Below are 19436 nucleotides of genomic sequence, written 5' to 3'. Positions count from 1 at the left end.
GCATGGTGGGCGCAGGACAGTGGGTCATGGGGCCCAGAGCCTAGGCCAGTCCTCCATCAGGTCGCAGGAGCTGCGAACCTCCTATGGCCAAGTCTCAGCCATAGTTAGCCAGGTGGCCCCTGCACACACTTCTCAAGGGACTGCGACAGGAACCTGCCCGCAGGCTGCTGCCCAGGAAGCCACGCTACTCTGGGTACCAGCCTCTTGTCAGGGAGTTCATGCCACGTGAGACTGCATTTCTCTTGCATGTGGGTGCTTTGGTGAAGTTGGTCGTCACTCCCGGCTCTCTGTGAGCCCAGGGAAGGTTAACTGTGACTTCCTGTGGCACACACTGCAGGACACTGTCTGCACTCACCTTAGTGGCAGCAGAGCCATGTTCACAGCTGAGAGCAGGGTGTGGGTGCAGATCCCACTCGGCCCCTCTGGCAGCTGCCAGGGCACCCCTGGGCCTGTCATTCTCAAGAGCAGAACCCTGCTCCATCGTGCCTGTGAGCGGCTGAGCCAGGCCTCAGATCCAGGCTAGCTGACTCCCAGCCTGCAGGGCTTTGCACTCTGCAACGGCAAGGTTTTGAAAACAAATGAGCCAGATTTTTACAATATTTATTTATTTACTTGAAAGTCAGAGAGAGAAATAGAGAGATTTTTCATCCACTTGTTTCACTTCCAAATGACTTCAACGCCTAGAGCTGGGTGAGGCTAAAACCTGGAGCCAGAAGCTTTCTCCCGGCCAAGTGCTTTAAAATAAAATGTAGACAACCCTTTTGTAATAGAAACCAAATCTTATTTGTAAGCTTTTAAAAGCCTGAGAATACGTGTGTGTGTGTGTGTGTGTGTGTGTGTGTGTGGTCTGAAAAGCAGAGAGAGATCGCCACCGACTGGGTCATTTCCCCAGGTGCCTGCAGCAGCTGATGGACTTGCTTATCCGGGTCTCCCACAGGCTGGCCATTGCCCCGGCCACTGAGGCCATCACCCACTGCCCCTCCAGGGACACATTAACAGAAAGCTGGATTACAAGTGAATGTAGCTGTCCCAAGTGGCCTGGTAACTGCTGCTCCAGAGAGCAGCCCACACCAACTATTGCCTGTAATTATCTTTTTTTTCAACATTACAAATTGACAGCCCAGAAGGGGAAGGAAGCAGACAGAAACTCATGATTTTGAATCCTGCATGAGTGCTGTCAGGTGGTGGCACTCATGCCGGTGATGGAGAAAGGTGTAATGTTTTCACTTGCTGTCCTGCACGACTGCATACACTTGTACGGAAAATTATTTTCTTGAATTATCATAAAACCTCTGTTCGATGACAAAATTGTCTGATTTTGCTGCCAGTCTGTGTCATTTATGCTCTGATATCCTTCAAGGGTGTCAGCACTTTAGAAGAATGTTCTCAACTTTGTTTATTGTCATCTGGGGTCACAGAAACATTTGTAAGGGAGTCAGTTGCCCTGTGAAACAGCTTTCCCCGCAACTTCCTTTACCTGTTCACATTCAAGAATATGATCTCTGTACAACACTTTCATATTCATGCCTTGAATTAAATCCCAGACAAGCCCAAGCTACCAAAATAAAGACCCTTGGAAGACCCTTGGTCATAGGTCATGGTGTTGGGGACATTCAGTGTTACAGGGAGCATTGCCCGTGACCCTGGGATACTGCTCAGTGTTGGGACACCCAGTGTCACAGGGATAGAATATGTGCTTTAAAGACATAAATTTGGAATTCATTGTACATGAAACTACTTCTTATGCTGTGTGGAAAATAGAGTTAAAAGATATGGTTTATTGGGTGTAAGCATTCTGAATACCCTGCAAAGTTTTTCAAAGTCTGTGTCTGCTCTCATGTATTGAAGGCCATCTGTGTGGAGTGATCCCATCTCAGGCGTTCATGACTGGCAAGCATCACAACAGGTGGAGAAAGTATCAGAAAGTTTAAACATCTCAACCTCAGCAACTCATAAGTTATACATCCAGTTCTGAAAAGAGGTGGGGAGGTTCTTAACCTCCAATCCAGAAGGCATTAGTACTCCTTCCCCCTTTAACAGGTATACAATCTAATCAGCAGGGGTTGAGATGGAGACAGAAGAGGGAAAGCCCAATGCCCCTGGAAGAGGGGCAGGGCAGGGTAGGTGGCTGATAGATCTATAGCAACTGGACTCAGGATAGGCAGTGTGCATGAAGCTGTGGAAACTTGCCTTTGGGCATGAGGGGCTCGGACCACCAGGAGCTTGAATGCTGGGAGGTAAATGGTAGGCATGGGAAGGGGCCACTGACAGAGAACCAGGGATTGGTACACGGGAGAACACAGGGCTTCAGGGAGGACCAGGGGCTGGTACACATGAGAACACGGGGCTTCAGGGAGGACCAGGGATTGGTACACGTGAGAACACAGGGCTTCAGGAGGACCAGGGGCTGGTACACGTGAGAACACAGGGCTTCAGGGAGGACCAGGGGCTGGTACACGTGAGAACACGGGGCTTCAGGGAGGACCAGGGATTGGTACACGTGAGAACACAGGGCTTCAGGGAGGACCAGGGGCTGGTACACGTGAGAACACGGGGCTTCAGGGAGGACCAGGGGCTGGTACACGTGAGAACACGGGGCTTCAGGGAGGACCAGGGGCTGGTACACATGAGAACACGGGGCTTCAGGGAGGACCAGGGGCTGGTACACGGGAGAACACAGGGCTTCAGGGAGGACCAGGGGCTGGTACACATGAGAACACGGGGCTTCAGGGAGGACCAGGGGCTGGTACACAGGGGAACACGGGGCTTCAGGGAGGACCAGGGGCTGGTACACGGGAGAACACAGGGCTTCAGGGAGGACCAGGGGCTGGTACACAGGGGAACACGGGGCTTCAGGGAGGACCAGGGGCTGGTACACAGGGGAACACGGGGCTTCAGGGAGGACCAGGGGCTGGTACACATGAGAACACGGGGCTTCAGGGAGGACCAGGGGCTGGTACACATGAGAACACAGGGCTTCAGGGAGGACCAGGGGCTGGTAAACATGAGAACACAGGGCTTCAGGGAGGACCAGGGGCTGGTACACAGGGGAACACAGGGCTTCAGGGAGGACCAGGGGCTGGTACACATGAGAACACAGGGCTTCAGGGAGGACCAGGGGCTGGTACACAGGGGAACACGGGGCTTCAGGGAGGACCAGGGGCTGGTACACGGGAGAACACAGGGCTTCAGGGAGGACCAGGGGCTGGTACACAGGGGAACACGGGGCTTCAGGGAGGACCAGGGGCTGGTACACAGGGGAACACAGGGCTTCAGGGAGGACCAGGGGCTGGTACACATGAGAACACAGGGCTTCAGGGAGGACCAGGGGCTGGTACACGGGAGAACACAGGGCTTCAGGGAGGACCAGGGGCTGGTACACAGGGGAACACGGGGCTTCAGGGAGGACCAGGGGCTGGTACACATGAGAACACAGGGCTTCAGGGAGGACCAGGGGCTGGTACACATGAGAACACAGGGCTTCAGGGAGGACCAGGGGCTGGTACACGGGAGAACACGGGGCTTCAGGGAGGACCAGGGGCTGGTACACAGGGGAACACGGGGCTTCAGGGAGGACCAGGGACTGGTACACAGGGGAACACAGGGCTTCAGGGAGGACCAGGGGCTGGTACACATGAGAACACAGGGCTTCAGGGAGGACCAGGGGCTGGTACACGGGAGAACACAGGGCTTCAGGGAGGACCAGGGGCTGGTACACAGGGGAACACGGGGCTTCAGGGAGGACCAGGGGCTGGTACACAGGGGAACACGGGGCTTCAGGGAGGACCAGGGGCTGGTACACAGGGGAACACGGGGCTTCAGGGAGGACCAGGGGCTGGTACACATGAGAACACAGGGCTTCAGGGAGGACCAGGGGCTGGTACACGGGAGAACACAGGGCTTCAGGGAGGACCAGGGGCTGGTACACAGGGGAACACGGGGCTTCAGGGAGGACCAGGGGCTGGTACACATGAGAACACGGGGCTTCAGGGAGGACCAGGGGCTGGTACACATGAGAACACAGGGCTTCAGGGAGGACCAGGGGCTGGTACACAGGGGAACATGGGGTTTCAGGGAGGACCAGGGGCTGGTACACAGGGGAACACGGGGCTTCAGGGAGGACCAGGGGCTGGTACACAGGGGAACACAGGGCTTCAGGGAGGACCAGGGGCTGGTACACGGGAGAACACAGGGCTTCAGGGAGGACCAGGGGCTGGTACACAGGGGAACACGGGGCTTCAGGGAGGACCAGGGGCTGGTACACGGGAGAACATGGGGTTTCAGGGAGGACCAGGGGTTGATACACAGGGGAGCACAGTGCTTCAGGAGAGAGCCACAGTTTATCATTGGAAAGATGAGCTCCAAGCCCTGCCTGTCTGTAGGTTAAGAGCAGCCTATGGGGAAGCTGTGCTCACAGCTCTGGTGAAACCCAATTAACCCACAAAGCAGTGTTTCTCATGGGTGAATTGGGCCAAGTTCTTCTAGGGAATTCTAAATATGCTGCTTCTAAAGAAAAACCTACCAGCATATGGGAAATTTGGAAAGCGCTAGCAGCTCAGGTAAAAATAAATCCACCAAAGGAGAGATGAAGATCACGGTCTAGGGTCCCGAGATTATAGATTGAAGTACACAAGGATTTCTTAGGCACTAGTAGCAACCCATAATTTCTGTTAAGTGAAGGCATTGTATTCCATTTCAGAAAGCAAAAATGTATTCCTCCTGCCAAATGGGATAGAATGGGGACCCCGGCACAGACATATGGCTGTGGAGACTTGCTCCATTTCCTCATTGCACCAGGTTCATGATGAGGGCAGTCATTGGCAGCAAAGCATCATGGACTCCCATTTCCCCTCATCACTGGAGGGATAGGCAGCTGAGACTCCAGAATGCTGCTTCAACAAAGTGTCTCTCAAGCAGCTTTGGAACATTGTGTGTCAGGGTTAGAAGCAAGGCAGCAAATGACATTAGTGAAGAATGCCGGACTCAGAGCCAATGCAGCCAGCAAGGACTCCAACAGCAGAGACCACAGGATCTACACGATGGCCATTAGCAGTGAGGACCCCAGTGATGGACGTAGGTGAGCTGTGCCCATGCCTGTGTTGGGTGTGTAGGCACAGAGGACAGACAGGAGCCAAGACCTCACCTGCACACACATGCATACTCTTGTGAGCTATGCCCGTACCGATGTTTGGGTGTGCAGGCACAGAGGACAGACGGGATCTGAGGCCTCACCTGTACAAACACACACACACTTGTAAGCTGCGCCCATGACTGTGTGTGGGTATCCAGGCACACACCTGTACATGCACACACCCCTGTGAGTTGTGCCCATGCCCATATGTGGGTGTGCGTAGACCTAGCTGCCACGTGCTCCCTTGCACAGATGGGCCTCCACTCCAGTGCATTTATTCTGGGGTGTTCTTGCACTTCTCTGCACCTTACTCCATTATCTCTCTCTCATTTCCAGAACCTTTGTAAAATTTTGTACTTCAGATAGAATCTCACTCAGAAGACCCTGATGCATGGGATTATTGTCTGGTGCACAGATTTCTGAACATTTTTAAAGTGATGGGTGTAGATTTGTGTGAGGGTATGGCACAATTGAAACCACTTGGGAGCTGGTGCAGCTTGAGCTGTTTCTCACAGCTCCCGCCTATAAGCTTTCCCGGGAGAGACGGAAATGGCCCCAACAGACAAGACTCTGGCTTCACCTGACACAGAAGGCCCAGGCTGCAGCTGCTCACACGCCCCTGGGAGGGTGGATGGCTGGTAGCAGGATCTTCACGGGCTGGGAAATGAAGGGAGTTCTGAGTGCAATGCTGACTGAGGACTTTAAGGCAGGCCATGAAACAGTCCATTCTGAACCCCCAATAGTTGCAGGAATGATCTAATGATGGAGTCAGGTGGTGGCTGTCAAGGTGGAGGTAGATAAGAATGGGGCCCAAATTTTCTGAGCCGGGAAGGTCCCTGCTGTGACCTGAGGCAGAGGCAGTGGAGCGAGCAGGAGGCAGAACGCTCAGATCTGCTGCTCATGGCTCGGGTGTGTCCCTGGGCTCCCAGACCGGGACCTCCTGCCTGTGCTGCCTTCCCCCAGCTGGTTCCCATATGGGGTTTCTTCTGCAGAGACTCTTCTGAGCACAGGTGTCCTGGGCTCCTCGGCTGGGCTCTTTCCCCAGCACCCCCTGTGCCTCCGACCATGTTCCAGCCACATCAGTGGCCTTGGCAGTGCCAGGTTGAAGAAGTGTGTGTGCCACAGGTGGGTTCAGGCTGCTTCACTGTTCTCTGCACCCAAAGATCACTCTGGAACAGCTGCCCAATGCCATGGAGCAGGCAGCGACTGAGCCCAAGTTCAGCCCTGTCGTCCTGGAACTTGAACATCAGGGTGGGATGTTTCACATGCGCTGACAGTGTGTTGGATGCTTTTGAACACAAAGCAGGAACCACCACCTCGTGACAAGCTCTCTGAGGAACTCCCATGCGCATCTCGGGCCTGTGGTGCTCTGAGGGGTCTTGCCCAGAGTCACAGAGACGGGGAGGAATGTTGAAACAGAAGCACAGGGCCTCATGACACTCATGCTGGGAACGCTGGGAAAATCCTGCTGTGTCTTACAGCTTTACCTGACACCCCATCCTCAGTGCCCTGGTCCCATGAAGAGCGTGTGTGGGGTGGGCTGCCCGTCCCAGTGCACTGATACTGCAACTGTGCCGAGGTGGTTTTCATAAATTTGGCTCAGAAGGATATCGTTTATTCGTAGTGGATAAGCATGGCACGGAATTCAAAGATGACAGCGAATGCAGCAAGGAGAATACGTGTTTTCTTTCAGACTTGTCTTACGCATGGACATTCAATGGAAACCCCTTGAACACCCACGGCGACAACAGGCGGTTCATCTCTCAGGAGACGGGAAACCTGTACATCGCCAAAGTAGAGCCATCGGATGTGGGCAACTACACCTGCTCCGTCACCAACAAGGAGGCCCGGAGGAGCGTGCGCGGCCCACCGAGCCCCTTGGTGCAGCGAGCTGATGGTAAGTGCTGGCGTTGTGTCTGCCTCTGCTTGAGGCTGCAGAGCACCCGGTTCCGAGAGCATGGGTGATGGCCACGAACAGCACGGGAGCCAGATACTCCCCGGGTCCCTTCTGCAGGTCGCCCCCCTGCACTGGGCCCTTCCTTAGGGATACCCTGTAGCTGTCGTGAGGGAGCTGGCCTGTATGTGTGTGCGCATGTGTGGGTGCCACCCTTTCCAGAAAGCAAGCAGCAGCCTGTCCTCAGCGTCTCCCCGTCACAGTGGCTTTTATGTTCACCTTTCATTCACCTGGTTGGCAACATGGGGAGAAGTTCATCTCCGAGGAAAGGGAAGCAAACCGGCGTTCGACTGAGCTTCGAAGGAAGAAGCAGAAGCTGCACACGAACTGTGGCCGTTTCTCAAACACATCTCAGCCTGTGTGGCCCACTCCGGTGCTAGCTTGCGGGAGACCTAGGTGTGCAGGAAGTAGAAGAGCCAGTAGTTGATTATTGAACTAAATGCAGTGGATACATCAAGGTGGACAATCAGCATGTTATGATCAGACATGGGACTTGAAATGCAACATCTCGTAGAATTTCTGTCCCCTCTGAGGAGTTGACTAAAGCAGGATGCCACACTGACACTGCCTAGAGCTCTGGTCACATGCCACGGGGGCTCTGATGACAGTCTGTCACGGTCACTCTCCTCTCACACATGTCACAGGGACACGTGCCGAATCCACCCTCTGCCCTCACTCATCCTCAGTTCCTGCCTGCACAGAGACCGCCTCGTTCCCCCATTCCCTCCTGGTGCTGCCCAGTGTCTCCTTCCGCCCTCCTTATCCCCTTCCTTCCTTGAACCCCCAAGCCATACTCGACACATTTATGTCAAAACAGGCCAGCAGCATTGCAAACATAAGGTAAGCAAGTCAGCATGCAGAAGCCATCAGATGTCCAGAAATTAATCCCAGCACAACAGAACCTCTGCTTGAAGAGAGTAACAGCCCCGTGGGCTGCCCCGAGACTCCTCCAGCACTCGGGAGCGCACAGGTCTCTTCTGTGACTTTTCTGTTGCCATCTTCACATTGTCCACAGCCGTGCTGGCCACCAGTACTCCGTCTGTCTTAGGCATTCTGGCGTTTGGTCTGTAAACCTTCAGTGACCAAAGTCAGGCCTGACGCTGCAGCTGCCATTGGCTGACATGGCGAGGACATCCTGAACCCTGCCCTGGCCCTGACCTCTGCCCTGGAAGAGGTGTGTGTGGCACAGGCCAGTCCTCACTGCAAATTTTAGAATAGTAAAAACGGACACTTATATTAGTGTGCAACAGGCAGCACTGGCTGCATACCCAGAGCCACACACACACACACACACACACACACACACTTTCCTGTGCTGATGTGGCAACCCCTTGGCCTGCGTGGCTGTAGACCTGAGCCCTCGGTTGAGGTAGGGCAGCCCCTTCCCAGCCTACCATCAGGGCAGCTAACTTTGGGGTGTCCCAGAAGCATGTCTCAGAAGCATGCGTTCCATTCTTGGTTGGAAAAGGGAGTTTTGGTTAAGAACAACTGGCCAGGTTTTGGGTGATGAAGCATTTACTCCCCAGAAAACCTCTCTCCTCCAGAAATGCTGCTAGCTCTTTTGGTGTTTGACAGGTGTGATGGGGGAGTATGAGCCAAAGATTGAAGTGCGTTTCCCTGAGACTGTCCCAGCTGCAAAGGACTCGTCTGTAAAACTGGAATGCTTTGCCCTTGGAAAGTAAGGTGGTTTTTGGTTTTGTTGTGTTTTTTCTGGTTCCTTTAATTTTTTTTAACAAAGCCTTTTTGTTATTCAAACATTGCTCTAAGGTAAATCACAGTAGATTTCAAATGCTGGGCAGCAGTGCAGCCGTCTGATGGGAATTGAAACAAAGGTGTCTAACACTTTGAAATGATCAGCTGCAACTTCCCCCTAAGTGTGCTGACACTTCCTCTGGTGTGAGCTGGTGAGACTCATGGAGGCAGCCCATGTGAGGAGCAGGTGTGTGTGTGCGAGCCGTGGGGCAACCACAGGGCCTTCCACTACGCTGAACGCCGCCGTGGGCTGCACCCAGGAATACAGGGCATGGACTGGCTCCCCTCAGGATCCACCAGCAGTTCTTCACTGGCAGCTCAGTGCCAACAAACCTTACTACAGACTCATGGCTGCTAGTGCAGCATGGGAGTGGGGTATGCTGTGTGACTCGGGGAGGTGCTTCTCAGAGACCGGCCAGGCGCTTTAAGCCAACAGCAAGCTGCATTTCATGCAGAGTGGCAGAGATGTCTCCTTACCTCGTGGCGACATCCAAATTTTGTAAATGCGAGTAGACGCCAGGTGGAAAGAGCAGACAGAACCATCCTGGCCCTGGGCTTTCTGACACTAGTGTGAAGGTGGGCTGGCTGGGATGTCCTTACTTCAGACTTGGTCCCTGGTTGGACCTGACGCTCCCAGGCCAGCCTCGTCTGCAGTTAGCACAGCCAAGCAACCTCGCTGCACAGCACACTCCACGGGACAAAAGCGTCACCTCCCTATGGGCTCTGAGACCCAGAGCCAGTGACCTGGAGACCCTGGGAAGCCTCCACCAGGCATGCTCAGCCGCTCAAAGAGTTCTGGTCACTAAATCTTGCAGTTCTGTTCTACGGGTGAATTTTTTATATTTTTTAGTCAAATTTCTCCAGTTTTTCATTTCTCATGAATTTGGTATACCTGGTCTTGTCTTTATATGGCTGGTCTCATACCGTTTGTCTAATAGCTCATTACTTGCTGGTTAAATGATTCTTAAGAAGTTGCAAATGGGGACTGGTGTGGTGGCGGGGGCAAAGCTGCCTCGTGTGAAGGCGGTATCCGGTATGAGCGCCGGTTTATGTCCCAGCTTCTCGTCATCACCGGTTCCCAGAGGGCCTCTGCGCTCGCCACGCAGGGAACCCACTGGGGCTCAGGCTTCCGGGGTGGCGCAGCTCTGGCCATCAGTCATCTGAAGAATGAACCAGCTTGTGAAAAATCTCTCTGTCTCTCCCCATCTCCAACATTCTTTAAATATATAAGTGAAAAAAACATTTTTCTAAACAAGGAAACAATCCAAAAATGATGTCTTCAATGAGAAATCTTCCTTATCCCTGCCTCACTGGTGTGCGAAGATGCGATGCTGGGAGGGCACTAGGGGTTGGTGCTGTGGCATCTGAGGTGAGCACGTTAGGCCAGGCCCACCCTCCGCCTCATGGCACCAGGGCCTGCTCAGGCCGGCAGGGTCAGCTCTGAGAACCTGAGGCTCAGTGTGGGCTGTGGTCCTCTTGCTCCTGTTGAGAAGAGGGAGCAGGACTCGAGCAGCCCCTGCTCAGGCCGGCAGGGTCAGCTCTGAGAACCTGAGGCTCAGTGTGGGCTGTGGTCCTCTTGCTCCTGTTGAGAAGAGGGAGCAGGACTCGAGCAGCCCCACAGGATTTGAAATTCTGAATTCAGGACTGTTAAGTAAGTGGAAAGATGACTGGTTTGCAATCATTCCAGACAGCTTGAATCCCTGATTCTCTCACTAAACATACAAAGGCCAAGTACTCTGGGCCCAGAGTTGGGAATGGTTTATAAAATCCAAGTTCTTGAGGCAGGGAAGATTGCTGAGCCAGAGGAGGTAGACACCTGGGGTTCAGGTTCACATCTCAGTAACTCTGACCTTCACACCGTACTCACACGTCATTGCCATGTTAAGATTTACTGTCTGAGCTAGCCCTCCAATGCAGATACACTGGGACCCTCAGGCATGCCAGATGTTACTAGAAATGGCTTCGAAATCCCCACCAAAAATGTCAGCAGATAGGACTATGGGAGTACTTATCCTTTGTATGTTTAGTTACTAGTATTTCAGCAACAAGCAAACTTTCATTTTGCATAATAAATATAGCTAAAAGCTCATAAGCTAAACATTGAAGCTGTGTCCTAGTGAGATTGGGTATTTGGTAAGGTCCCTCGGGCCTCAGAGGAGGATACCTGCACACCTGTTTATATGTGAGAGCAGCAGTGCGTGTCATGTTGAGCAGCTGACAGTCCATGGCGGGGAGGTGGGGCGGCTGTGTGCAGGAGCATAGCTGGGGGAGGACGGAGGTGTTTGCTCATAGAAGCTGAGCCCCGGGGCCTCCGTGAGCTACCGTGAGTGTCACACGACTCAGACACACTTTCCAGCGGGTGAATGAGCTTCAGAGGACACAGCCTTGGGCATCCGAAGCTGGCTTGCTGACACAAGCATCACTCACAACTCCTGGTTCTGTCCCCTAGATTTAACATGACAGCGTCTTAATTACAAGAGCTGAGGACCAGGCATGCTATGACTGGCTTGGGGACTGTGCAGAGGTGGCTTCCCTAGTCTGGGGCCATGCATACCCTGTGAGGGGACAAAGGCCTTCTGCCAGTGCCCAGTGACTGTTTGACTGCTTCAGTATGCCACCAGACATTGCACTGAGTGTTCCTGTGTGTTCTGGGCTGTTCACACGGAGGAGTGCCTCTCTGCACCTGTACAGCCTACTCCTTTTCCAATCCTTGAAGAAATCATACTCAGCTTGGCTAGCAATGTCAGGTACCAAGCTGAAGTCTCTTCATGGCACTTCCGGTGTTCCAGAGCATTTGCACGGCAAGGAGCTCTTGCAGCACTGGCCCCTCCTCTTTATCTCTGTTTCTCGCAAGCTACGGCAAGAAAGATCTTTCACTGACTGCCCTACTTCCCAGAATGGCCACAGGCCGGAATATAAATTCAGGTACCAGGAGCTTCATCCAGGTCTCCAACATGGCTGCAGAGGCCCAAGCATATGAGTCATCTTCCACTGGTTTTCCCAAGCCGTTAGCAGGGAGCTGGATCAGAAGTGAGCAGTGGGGCGTGAACTGGCACCTGCAAAGGATGCTGGCATCACAGTGGAGGTTACACCCCAAGCTGCAGCACTGGCCTCTCTTTTTCTCAGTGCATGAGTGAGTGTTACTGCAGGTCAGGCCTCAAAACAGTGTGCTGTTTCACTAATGGTCAGGCTTGCCAGTCAAGCTCGGTGCATGACACTTTTCAGGCCTGTTATATATTCTTTTAAAATGGTGAATGCCATGGTAATTTCCTGTCCAGGTGCATCCTTGGTGTTTCTCTTTCCCCTCACGGTGAATCAAATGGTTGGAGTTCAGAATCTCCTCTAATGCATGGTTTACTCCATTTGCCCCGAACTCCATGTTCTTGAAAATGGCTTTGCCTTTTAACATGACATTATATTACTTGACATAAAATCAGACCGTAAACTGTAGAGCTGTCACTTCTTTTGATCATGCATACAGTCTGAGAACTGAGAAATCTGCAAGCCTATTGCTTACAAACTGAAGGAAAATATTAACCCCAAATGCACCCGCACGCACACATACACTAGTGGTGAACAGTTTATTAGTGTGCTTGTTATTCTTTCATCTTCCAAAAAGAGCATGGATTTTGAATTTAAAGATATAAAGTTAGTCTCAACTTATGTTGTCAGTAGGTGAATAATTTTGACCAGTTTTTTTAAGTGTAAAACAAATGGATGAATGGATAGATAGAGTCAGATGGTACATAAATGGATGGATGAATCCATGGATGGATCATAGACGATGGGATACATTGGTACAGATAGGTGGATAGGAATATAAACAGATAATCACATGTATGAACGTAGGCAGATAGCATGCAGATGGATGAATAGTGGACACATGAATGGGCAATTCATAGATAGGCAGATCGAAAATAGATGACTAGTTGGAGAACAGACTTAGATGGTACAGACACATGGAAGATGATATACAGAAAAAAGTCCATATAGAGATGGGTGGGCAGACAGATTCAGATGGGTGGATTGAAACAAGAGAATGCACAGATGGTCATATAATTAGATGCAAAGGTGGGTCAAGAGAAGATAGAGAATAGACAGGTTAATTTAGGCCCTTAATAGATAATGATGGGATGAATGGAGAGATGAATAAATAAATGGAGATAGATATGATGAGTGGATACATAGATGATAAATGCATAGATGAATAGTTAGATGGTAGATAAATAATATATTGATGATAGATGGTAGAGAGATGATAGATACATAGATGATAGGTAGATAGATTGATTCACCTGAAAGTGTTATTGACAGGTATGGAAATCCTACCAAGTTTTCCCATCAGAGTTCTTGGCCCATAAGAAGCAGGCAGTGAACGACGCATATTGTTAACCGTCATAATTATCAAAGCTGCTTTACCTGAGAAGATAAAAAGGGAAACTCATGAGAAAGAAATGGTTTCTGTAGAGCAATCTTGAGCTAGCAATCTTTGGCATTTTCTGTGTTTAGCATTGGGTTATTGTCATTCCCTCACGTATTCCTTCCACAAATCGAACAGCTATTTAACAATTCAGCAAAATACGTTGAACACCTCATTCAAAGTCGATGAGATGTTGACATGTTGGTATGTAGGAATGCTGGTCAGTCCCTCTGCTGGGGTTTGTCTAAGTTTTCCTTCTCGTTAACCTGAGGCTACAGGTTTCCAGGAGGAAGACGATGTGGCTGAAGCCTCCTTCCCGTTGCAGCCTCTTGAGCTCATAGGCATGTCAGGAAGACACATGTGTGCTGTTTCTGGTCTCGTCCCCCCACGCAGGAGCTCCGTCAGGGTGTCCACTGCTGAGCCAACAGTTCCCGCACTGACTCTAGAGGTGCTGCTATGGGCGACCACAGTCAGCGCTCTCCACTCTCTGGCCACGGAATCCACATAACTGACTTGAATTCTTCGGCCTGCTTGTCCTTCTCCCCTGTTTACTAACTTTCAGTAGCTTACTAATGACATGCTATATATTAATATATATTAACAATGTATATATTAATCGATGCTAGGTCCTCTGTGCTATCCAGGACCACTTCCTGATATTGTGTAGCTGCACTGCCCGCCAACGCACATGTCAGCCAACATCTTCAGATACCATTGACTATGGTGCACTGGGTAAGATCAGCATTGCTGCTCTGGTCCCAAGACCTGCCCCATCGTCGGATGGATCGGTTAGTTTCCACTCTTGCCACTGCCATGCCGTTTTGCATGCACACTAGTAACCCGTCACAAGCACTGTTACTACTAACCCACAGCCAGCTTTGATCCCGTGTTTTTACAATTGTAGTGATTCTAATGAGTGGATGGGATCTTGTTGTTGACTTACTTTGCAGTTTGGGGAAGATAGAAGATGTTGAATACATTTTAACGTGTGTGTCTGCCATCTCAGCATCACTTTTGTAACATGTTCATTTCTCTACTTTTTATACTTTTTAGTTGGAATATTTATAATACATTTTTACTGTTGAATTTTTAGAGTCCTCCGTATTTTTGGATAAAGGATTTTACTTTTTTAAAATCAACTACCAGTTTTGCAAACATCTGTGGCTTATGTTTCATTCCCTTAATGGTATCTTCCACAGAATAAATGTTACTGTTGTCTAAGTCATTGTTTTTTTTTTTAGGTGGATCAGATTTTTGATATTGCATGTAAAAGTATCCAAAGTTGTTTCAACTTGTGTGTCATCTAGGAGTTTATAGTTGTGTGTTTTGTCTCTTGGTCTGTGTTTCATTTCACATTGACTTTTGTGAAAGGAGTGCAGCCTATGTCTGTATGCACCTCACAGCCTGTGAAAATCAGATTGTCCCAGCATTTGTCGAAACCTTTTCTCTTTGTTGCAGGACCTTTGTACCTGTTGCAAGTACGCATTAACTACGTACATACAGCCTGCTACTGGGCGCCCCACTGTGACATTGCTGGCTATCCGTTTCATCATATATACTGGCTTAAATGCTGTGGCTCTATAAATTCTTGAAGTTGGGTGTTATCAGGCCACTGGATTTGTGGCTCTTTTTCAGCATTGTGTGGCCTATTCTTTTTCATTCTATTTTGTTTGTTTGTTTGTTTTTTGTCTGAAAGTTAGAATTACTTTGTCTATATCCATAGAATGTGTTTTGGAGTTATCCCTGAAGTGGGATTGGATTCACTCATCAGTTTGGAAGACATAACATGTTGACAATATAGAGTTTTCTAGTCCGTGAACACAGAGTAATTCTCGACTTAATTAGGTCTTTTTTCAGTGCTTTTGTGACAGTTTTGTAGTTTTCTTCATACAGATTCTATATGTGTCATGTTATAATTAAGCATAACTATTTTATTTTATGGTGTTAATGTAAATTATATTGTATTTTAATTGCATCGTAACTATTTATTTCAAATTCCGGTAGTTCATTGCTAGTGTAACGTAATTGACTTTGTTGTATTAACCGGTAACTTGTGACCTTGCTAAAATGGCTTATTAGTTCTGGGATTATTTTCTGTTGACTCTGGGGGTTTTACATGGTCATCTGCGAGTAAAATAGCTTAATTTCTCCTTCTCCTGTGTACAAACATTCTGTGATGTGTTGTTGTGACAGAATAATTCCCAACACAGATTTGACTTTGAGGTTAGAAGGTGACATGCCCGCCTTTTTCCCCTTTCTTTGGGTGAAGGCACCCAATTTCTCACAAGTAAGCATTAAGTTATTCCTACATTGCTTTGTCAGATGTTATTGTTAAAGATTTATTTATTTTAAAGGCAGAATTAATGAAGGGGGCAGGGAGAGACAGAAGGAGAAGAAGAGAGAAGAGAAGGTATCTTTTACCCACTGGCTCTCTCCACAGATGGCCACTACTGAAGCCAGAATGTGGAGGCCTGGAACTCCATCTGAGTCTCCCTTGGGTGGCAAGGGCCCAAGCTCAGGCTGTCTCCCACTGGAGGAAGATTGGAAAGATCGGATCCCACAGAGAGCTAGGATGGAAGTAGAATAGCTGGGGCTCAAGTGGTGCCTGCTTGTGCCTAGAGCCCTGTCTCTCCTAGCAGTCTCAGGCTCAGATTCTTTTATCTGATGTGCTTCATGTTGCATTGGGCACATCACCCAAGCTGTGCTGGGGTCAGTCCACTTACGTACACGTGGGGATGGCCGTGCTGTGTCTTTTGGGGTCCATGTATCTTGGTGGAGCCCCCAGCACCATGTTCACATGTTACAGGTGCTCAGTAGACGTGAGGTACTTCAAGGGCAGAGCTTTAAACATAAACGTGTCATGGTCAATGTCTCCTTCATTTCTCCACAACCAAGTTTATGGTTATCCACATGGCATTGCAAAGGCACTCCCGCTATTGTTGCTGTCCTGAGTGGCTGTGAAGGGAGCAGAGATTCAGAACACTTGACCCCTCTCGTTCAGTCACTCGCTTTGCCTGAGGCCTCTCACTCCAAGCATAGGCACCTTTGTGCTACCCACCTGCAGCTTTTCAATGGACGTAGCAGTTGGGGTGCCCAGTGCAGGCGAAGGCTTGCCTTCCATATGCTTTCTTCCCAAATAACAAGGAGACAGACCACATGGCTTATCCACAGCAGCTTCTCACAGGTCTAGAACCCCAAACTGTGGTCTCCGGTGAGGAACCTGGTAGAGCCCACTGAGGTCTGTGGCCTTGCATTCTCTGGAGGTCCTGCCCTAGCAGTGGAGCCACACTTCCGAACACCTGCATAAGAGCACTGACCCCCAACAGGGCAGGAGGAAGAGTCTTTAGACTGCGCAACGTAGTGTCCCCTTGCTCTGTGACAGTGTCAGGACTCAGGAGTGTGTCCATGCTGTGTCTCTAAAGGACAGTCTTGCATTCAAGCTCTTTGTACAACTGCTTCAAGTTGAGCAAATGAAAGCTGCTAGTTGAATAGCACAAGAATTTAACACAGGTATTCTTCATTGGCTTTGTCATTGTGTTTCACTCTGAGATTGGAAATGTCTATTGTCAGGACTTCCTGAAATGTGAGGTTCAAGCTAAGAATAATTCCAAGTACAAGCATCATAGGAAAGTGGCTCCCTGTACCGGTTTCTAGTTAAAAACCTAGCTTGCATTTAGGCTGTGCATAATGAGGTTTTCAAAATCCCAAGGAGAAATACAAGCTTTCTCACACAGTACTTGCAATCAAAATTCTGTTTATGGGCCAAAACTAGAGAATTGAGGCACAGTTCTCACTACAGCATGGAGAACTTTAATCCAAATCCGGAGTCGGAAGGATACCAAATGCAGCCTGTCTTTGGGTAAGATTATCAGGATGCTGAGTCTGTGCAGTCACCAATGCTGTCCGAGCAAGGAGTAAGAGCCCTTGTTTGGGGTGGCACTTACTTAAGTAGCACAAAACCAGAATTGGGGGAAAGGAAAGAAAGAAAGAAAACTCTGTTCCGGTTAGCTTGTCGGATTTCACAGCTGTGCAGACTCACATTTCAGACCCATTTGGTGAAGAAAGCAGAAACCCAGCAGGAAGGACCCAACAGCGTCCCTCTGAACACACAGTCCTCCCCAGCCCATCATCCGTGGACGGAGCAGGCCTTGGATGAGACAGCTGCTTCAGACTGCACTCTGCAGAACTGCATCCAGCTCCACTTGTTAAAGTGTATGGGCATAGAGCGAGGGGAAGAGGGACCTGGGGCTGAGAGATAAGGCTGCTCTCTGTCACTGGGCTGCCGGGGGGACCCTTTGTTTTGGCTCTCCAGGACCTGGTTCCAGACAATCTCCAGCACAGAGATCCACAGAATCCCTCTTGCTGCCTGGCATTCTACGTGTGGCTGATGTATTAACTCTTTGAAGCAGTGAATGCTACACTGTGTGGTGAGACCAACATGCACAAACCAAGTTGAGCCTTAATACTGAGACATCTGGGGGCGAGGGAGCTGTAGCTGAAAGGGTTGTCACCCAAAAGGACAGGAGGTGGTGCACAGCTGAGAATCCTGTGCTGTACCCAAAGGGGGAGGGCTTGCAGGTGGTGGGTAGGGGAACTGTCTAGAAGTGAGATGCTCCTGCTCTGCCCACACCTGCCCAGGGGGAGCATTTATCTCCGACACCAGGAGTAGCTTGGAACAGAGTGGTCCTGAAAACGCTCAGCTGGCTGTGCAGGCTTCTCTGTGCTCTGGGGAGCCCTGTATAATGCCTGCCTTCCGCTGGCCAGGGTGCTGAAATGTACTGCAGAGCGACACCCATGCCTTGCTCACCCCTGGTCTGATGCGGGAACATCAGGTGCAGTCTCAGGACCAACTTCCCTGCAGACATGCTGAGGAGCTTCTGCCCACGGTGTGACGTTCCGGTCACAGCTAATGTGTGCTGCATGCCTGTCACGTGGGACTCCTAAGAGTAGAAACCAATGTGTGCAGCATAGCAATCCATGTTCCTAAAATGGTAATGATCACATTATACTGATCTGACATTATTCTATCAGTTTTACCCTTAACACTCAAATGTAGTTTAATGTGTGCTGAAGAGGGCGCTAAATACTCAACGGGTTATCTCATTTAATGCTCACCATAAAGCTATGAATTACCTATAATAAATGTGCCACAAAATGTCTCTAAGAACCACACTCTTTCTATGCTGCACAATTAGCATTCTACTATTTTAACTTTATTAAATTTATTCTTATTTATATAGAATGGAAAATCTTAGAAAAACAAGCTGCGTTAGGACATTAAAGCTGAAGCCAGCTTTGTGGCACAGTGGGCTAGGCTGCCACTTGCTGCCAAGTCATGTCAGAGTGCCAGGTTCTGTGCTGTCAGCTTCCTGCCAATGTAGCTAGGAAGGCAGCAGAGTGTGGCCTAGGTTCTTGGTTTTCTGTCCCCACTTGGGAGAACCAGATAGAGTTCCTGGATGCTGGTGCTAAACCTGTGTCGGGCATTTGGGGAGTGAGCTAGGACCAGGAGACAGGAGTGTGTGTGTGTGTGTGTGTGTGTGTGTGTCACTCTGTCTTCGTCCCTCTGTCTGTCAAATATCTTAAAAACAGTAAAGCTCAACAGTAACATAATTGTTTTCATTCTGGTTATTCCCCCCTTGGGAGGCTCTAAAAGAGAGAGGGTATAAAATCTGCAACAGTTCACTCGTGTCTCCTGGATGAACCGGAAGCTGTTATTAGAAGGCATATGCACATTTAAATAGCCTGTGTTTTGCAATTGTTGTGTCTTACTCTGCGTTGCCGGCGATGACCAAGACAGGGTGTTCGTATTGTGCAGTAACAGAACAGATCTGAGGACGTTCACAGTCAAGTATGAACTGTGACGTCTTACCAAACTGAGTATTTTCCCCATTGCATATTCTCTTGCCACGAAATGTGACCAAGAATGCACTTGATAAGTCTTTTACACTCCTTTGAATCGTTATTTGTGATGATTTGGTTGCTGTAGGGATCCTACAGTATCTGGAGCATGAAATCGAATACTGAAAGTGTGTGATCGCCCAGACAGACCCTGGCCTCCCTGACACTGGGGCTGGAGCCTTCAGAATCTGTTTGTCAGGTTTCTTTCGGCTGAAAGTGGCAGGAAAATGAATCAACTGGGCATAAGACAAAAATAGAGTTATTGACTAAATGTGATGTTC

General features: G+C 49.8%; 1 protein-coding gene across 1 annotated transcript in view; it reads left to right on the top strand.

The window, feature by feature from the left end:
* Positions 1–19436, top strand: part of LOC101526140 (contactin-6) — a 128878-nt gene that overhangs the window by 62910 nt on the left and 46532 nt on the right. The window contains exons 5-6 of the mRNA XM_058679181.1: positions 6825–7028; positions 8661–8763. Coding sequence (XP_058535164.1) covers positions 6825–7028; positions 8661–8763 — 307 coding nt within the window. The remainder of the gene's footprint in view (positions 1–6824; positions 7029–8660; positions 8764–19436) is intronic.

This window comes from Ochotona princeps, chromosome 21 (genome assembly GCF_030435755.1).
Source record: "Ochotona princeps isolate mOchPri1 chromosome 21, mOchPri1.hap1, whole genome shotgun sequence".
NCBI classification, from domain to species: Eukaryota; Metazoa; Chordata; class Mammalia; order Lagomorpha; family Ochotonidae; genus Ochotona; species Ochotona princeps.
The sequence above is the reverse complement of the archived record's forward strand: the minus strand, read 5'-3'. Positions and strand labels throughout refer to the sequence as shown.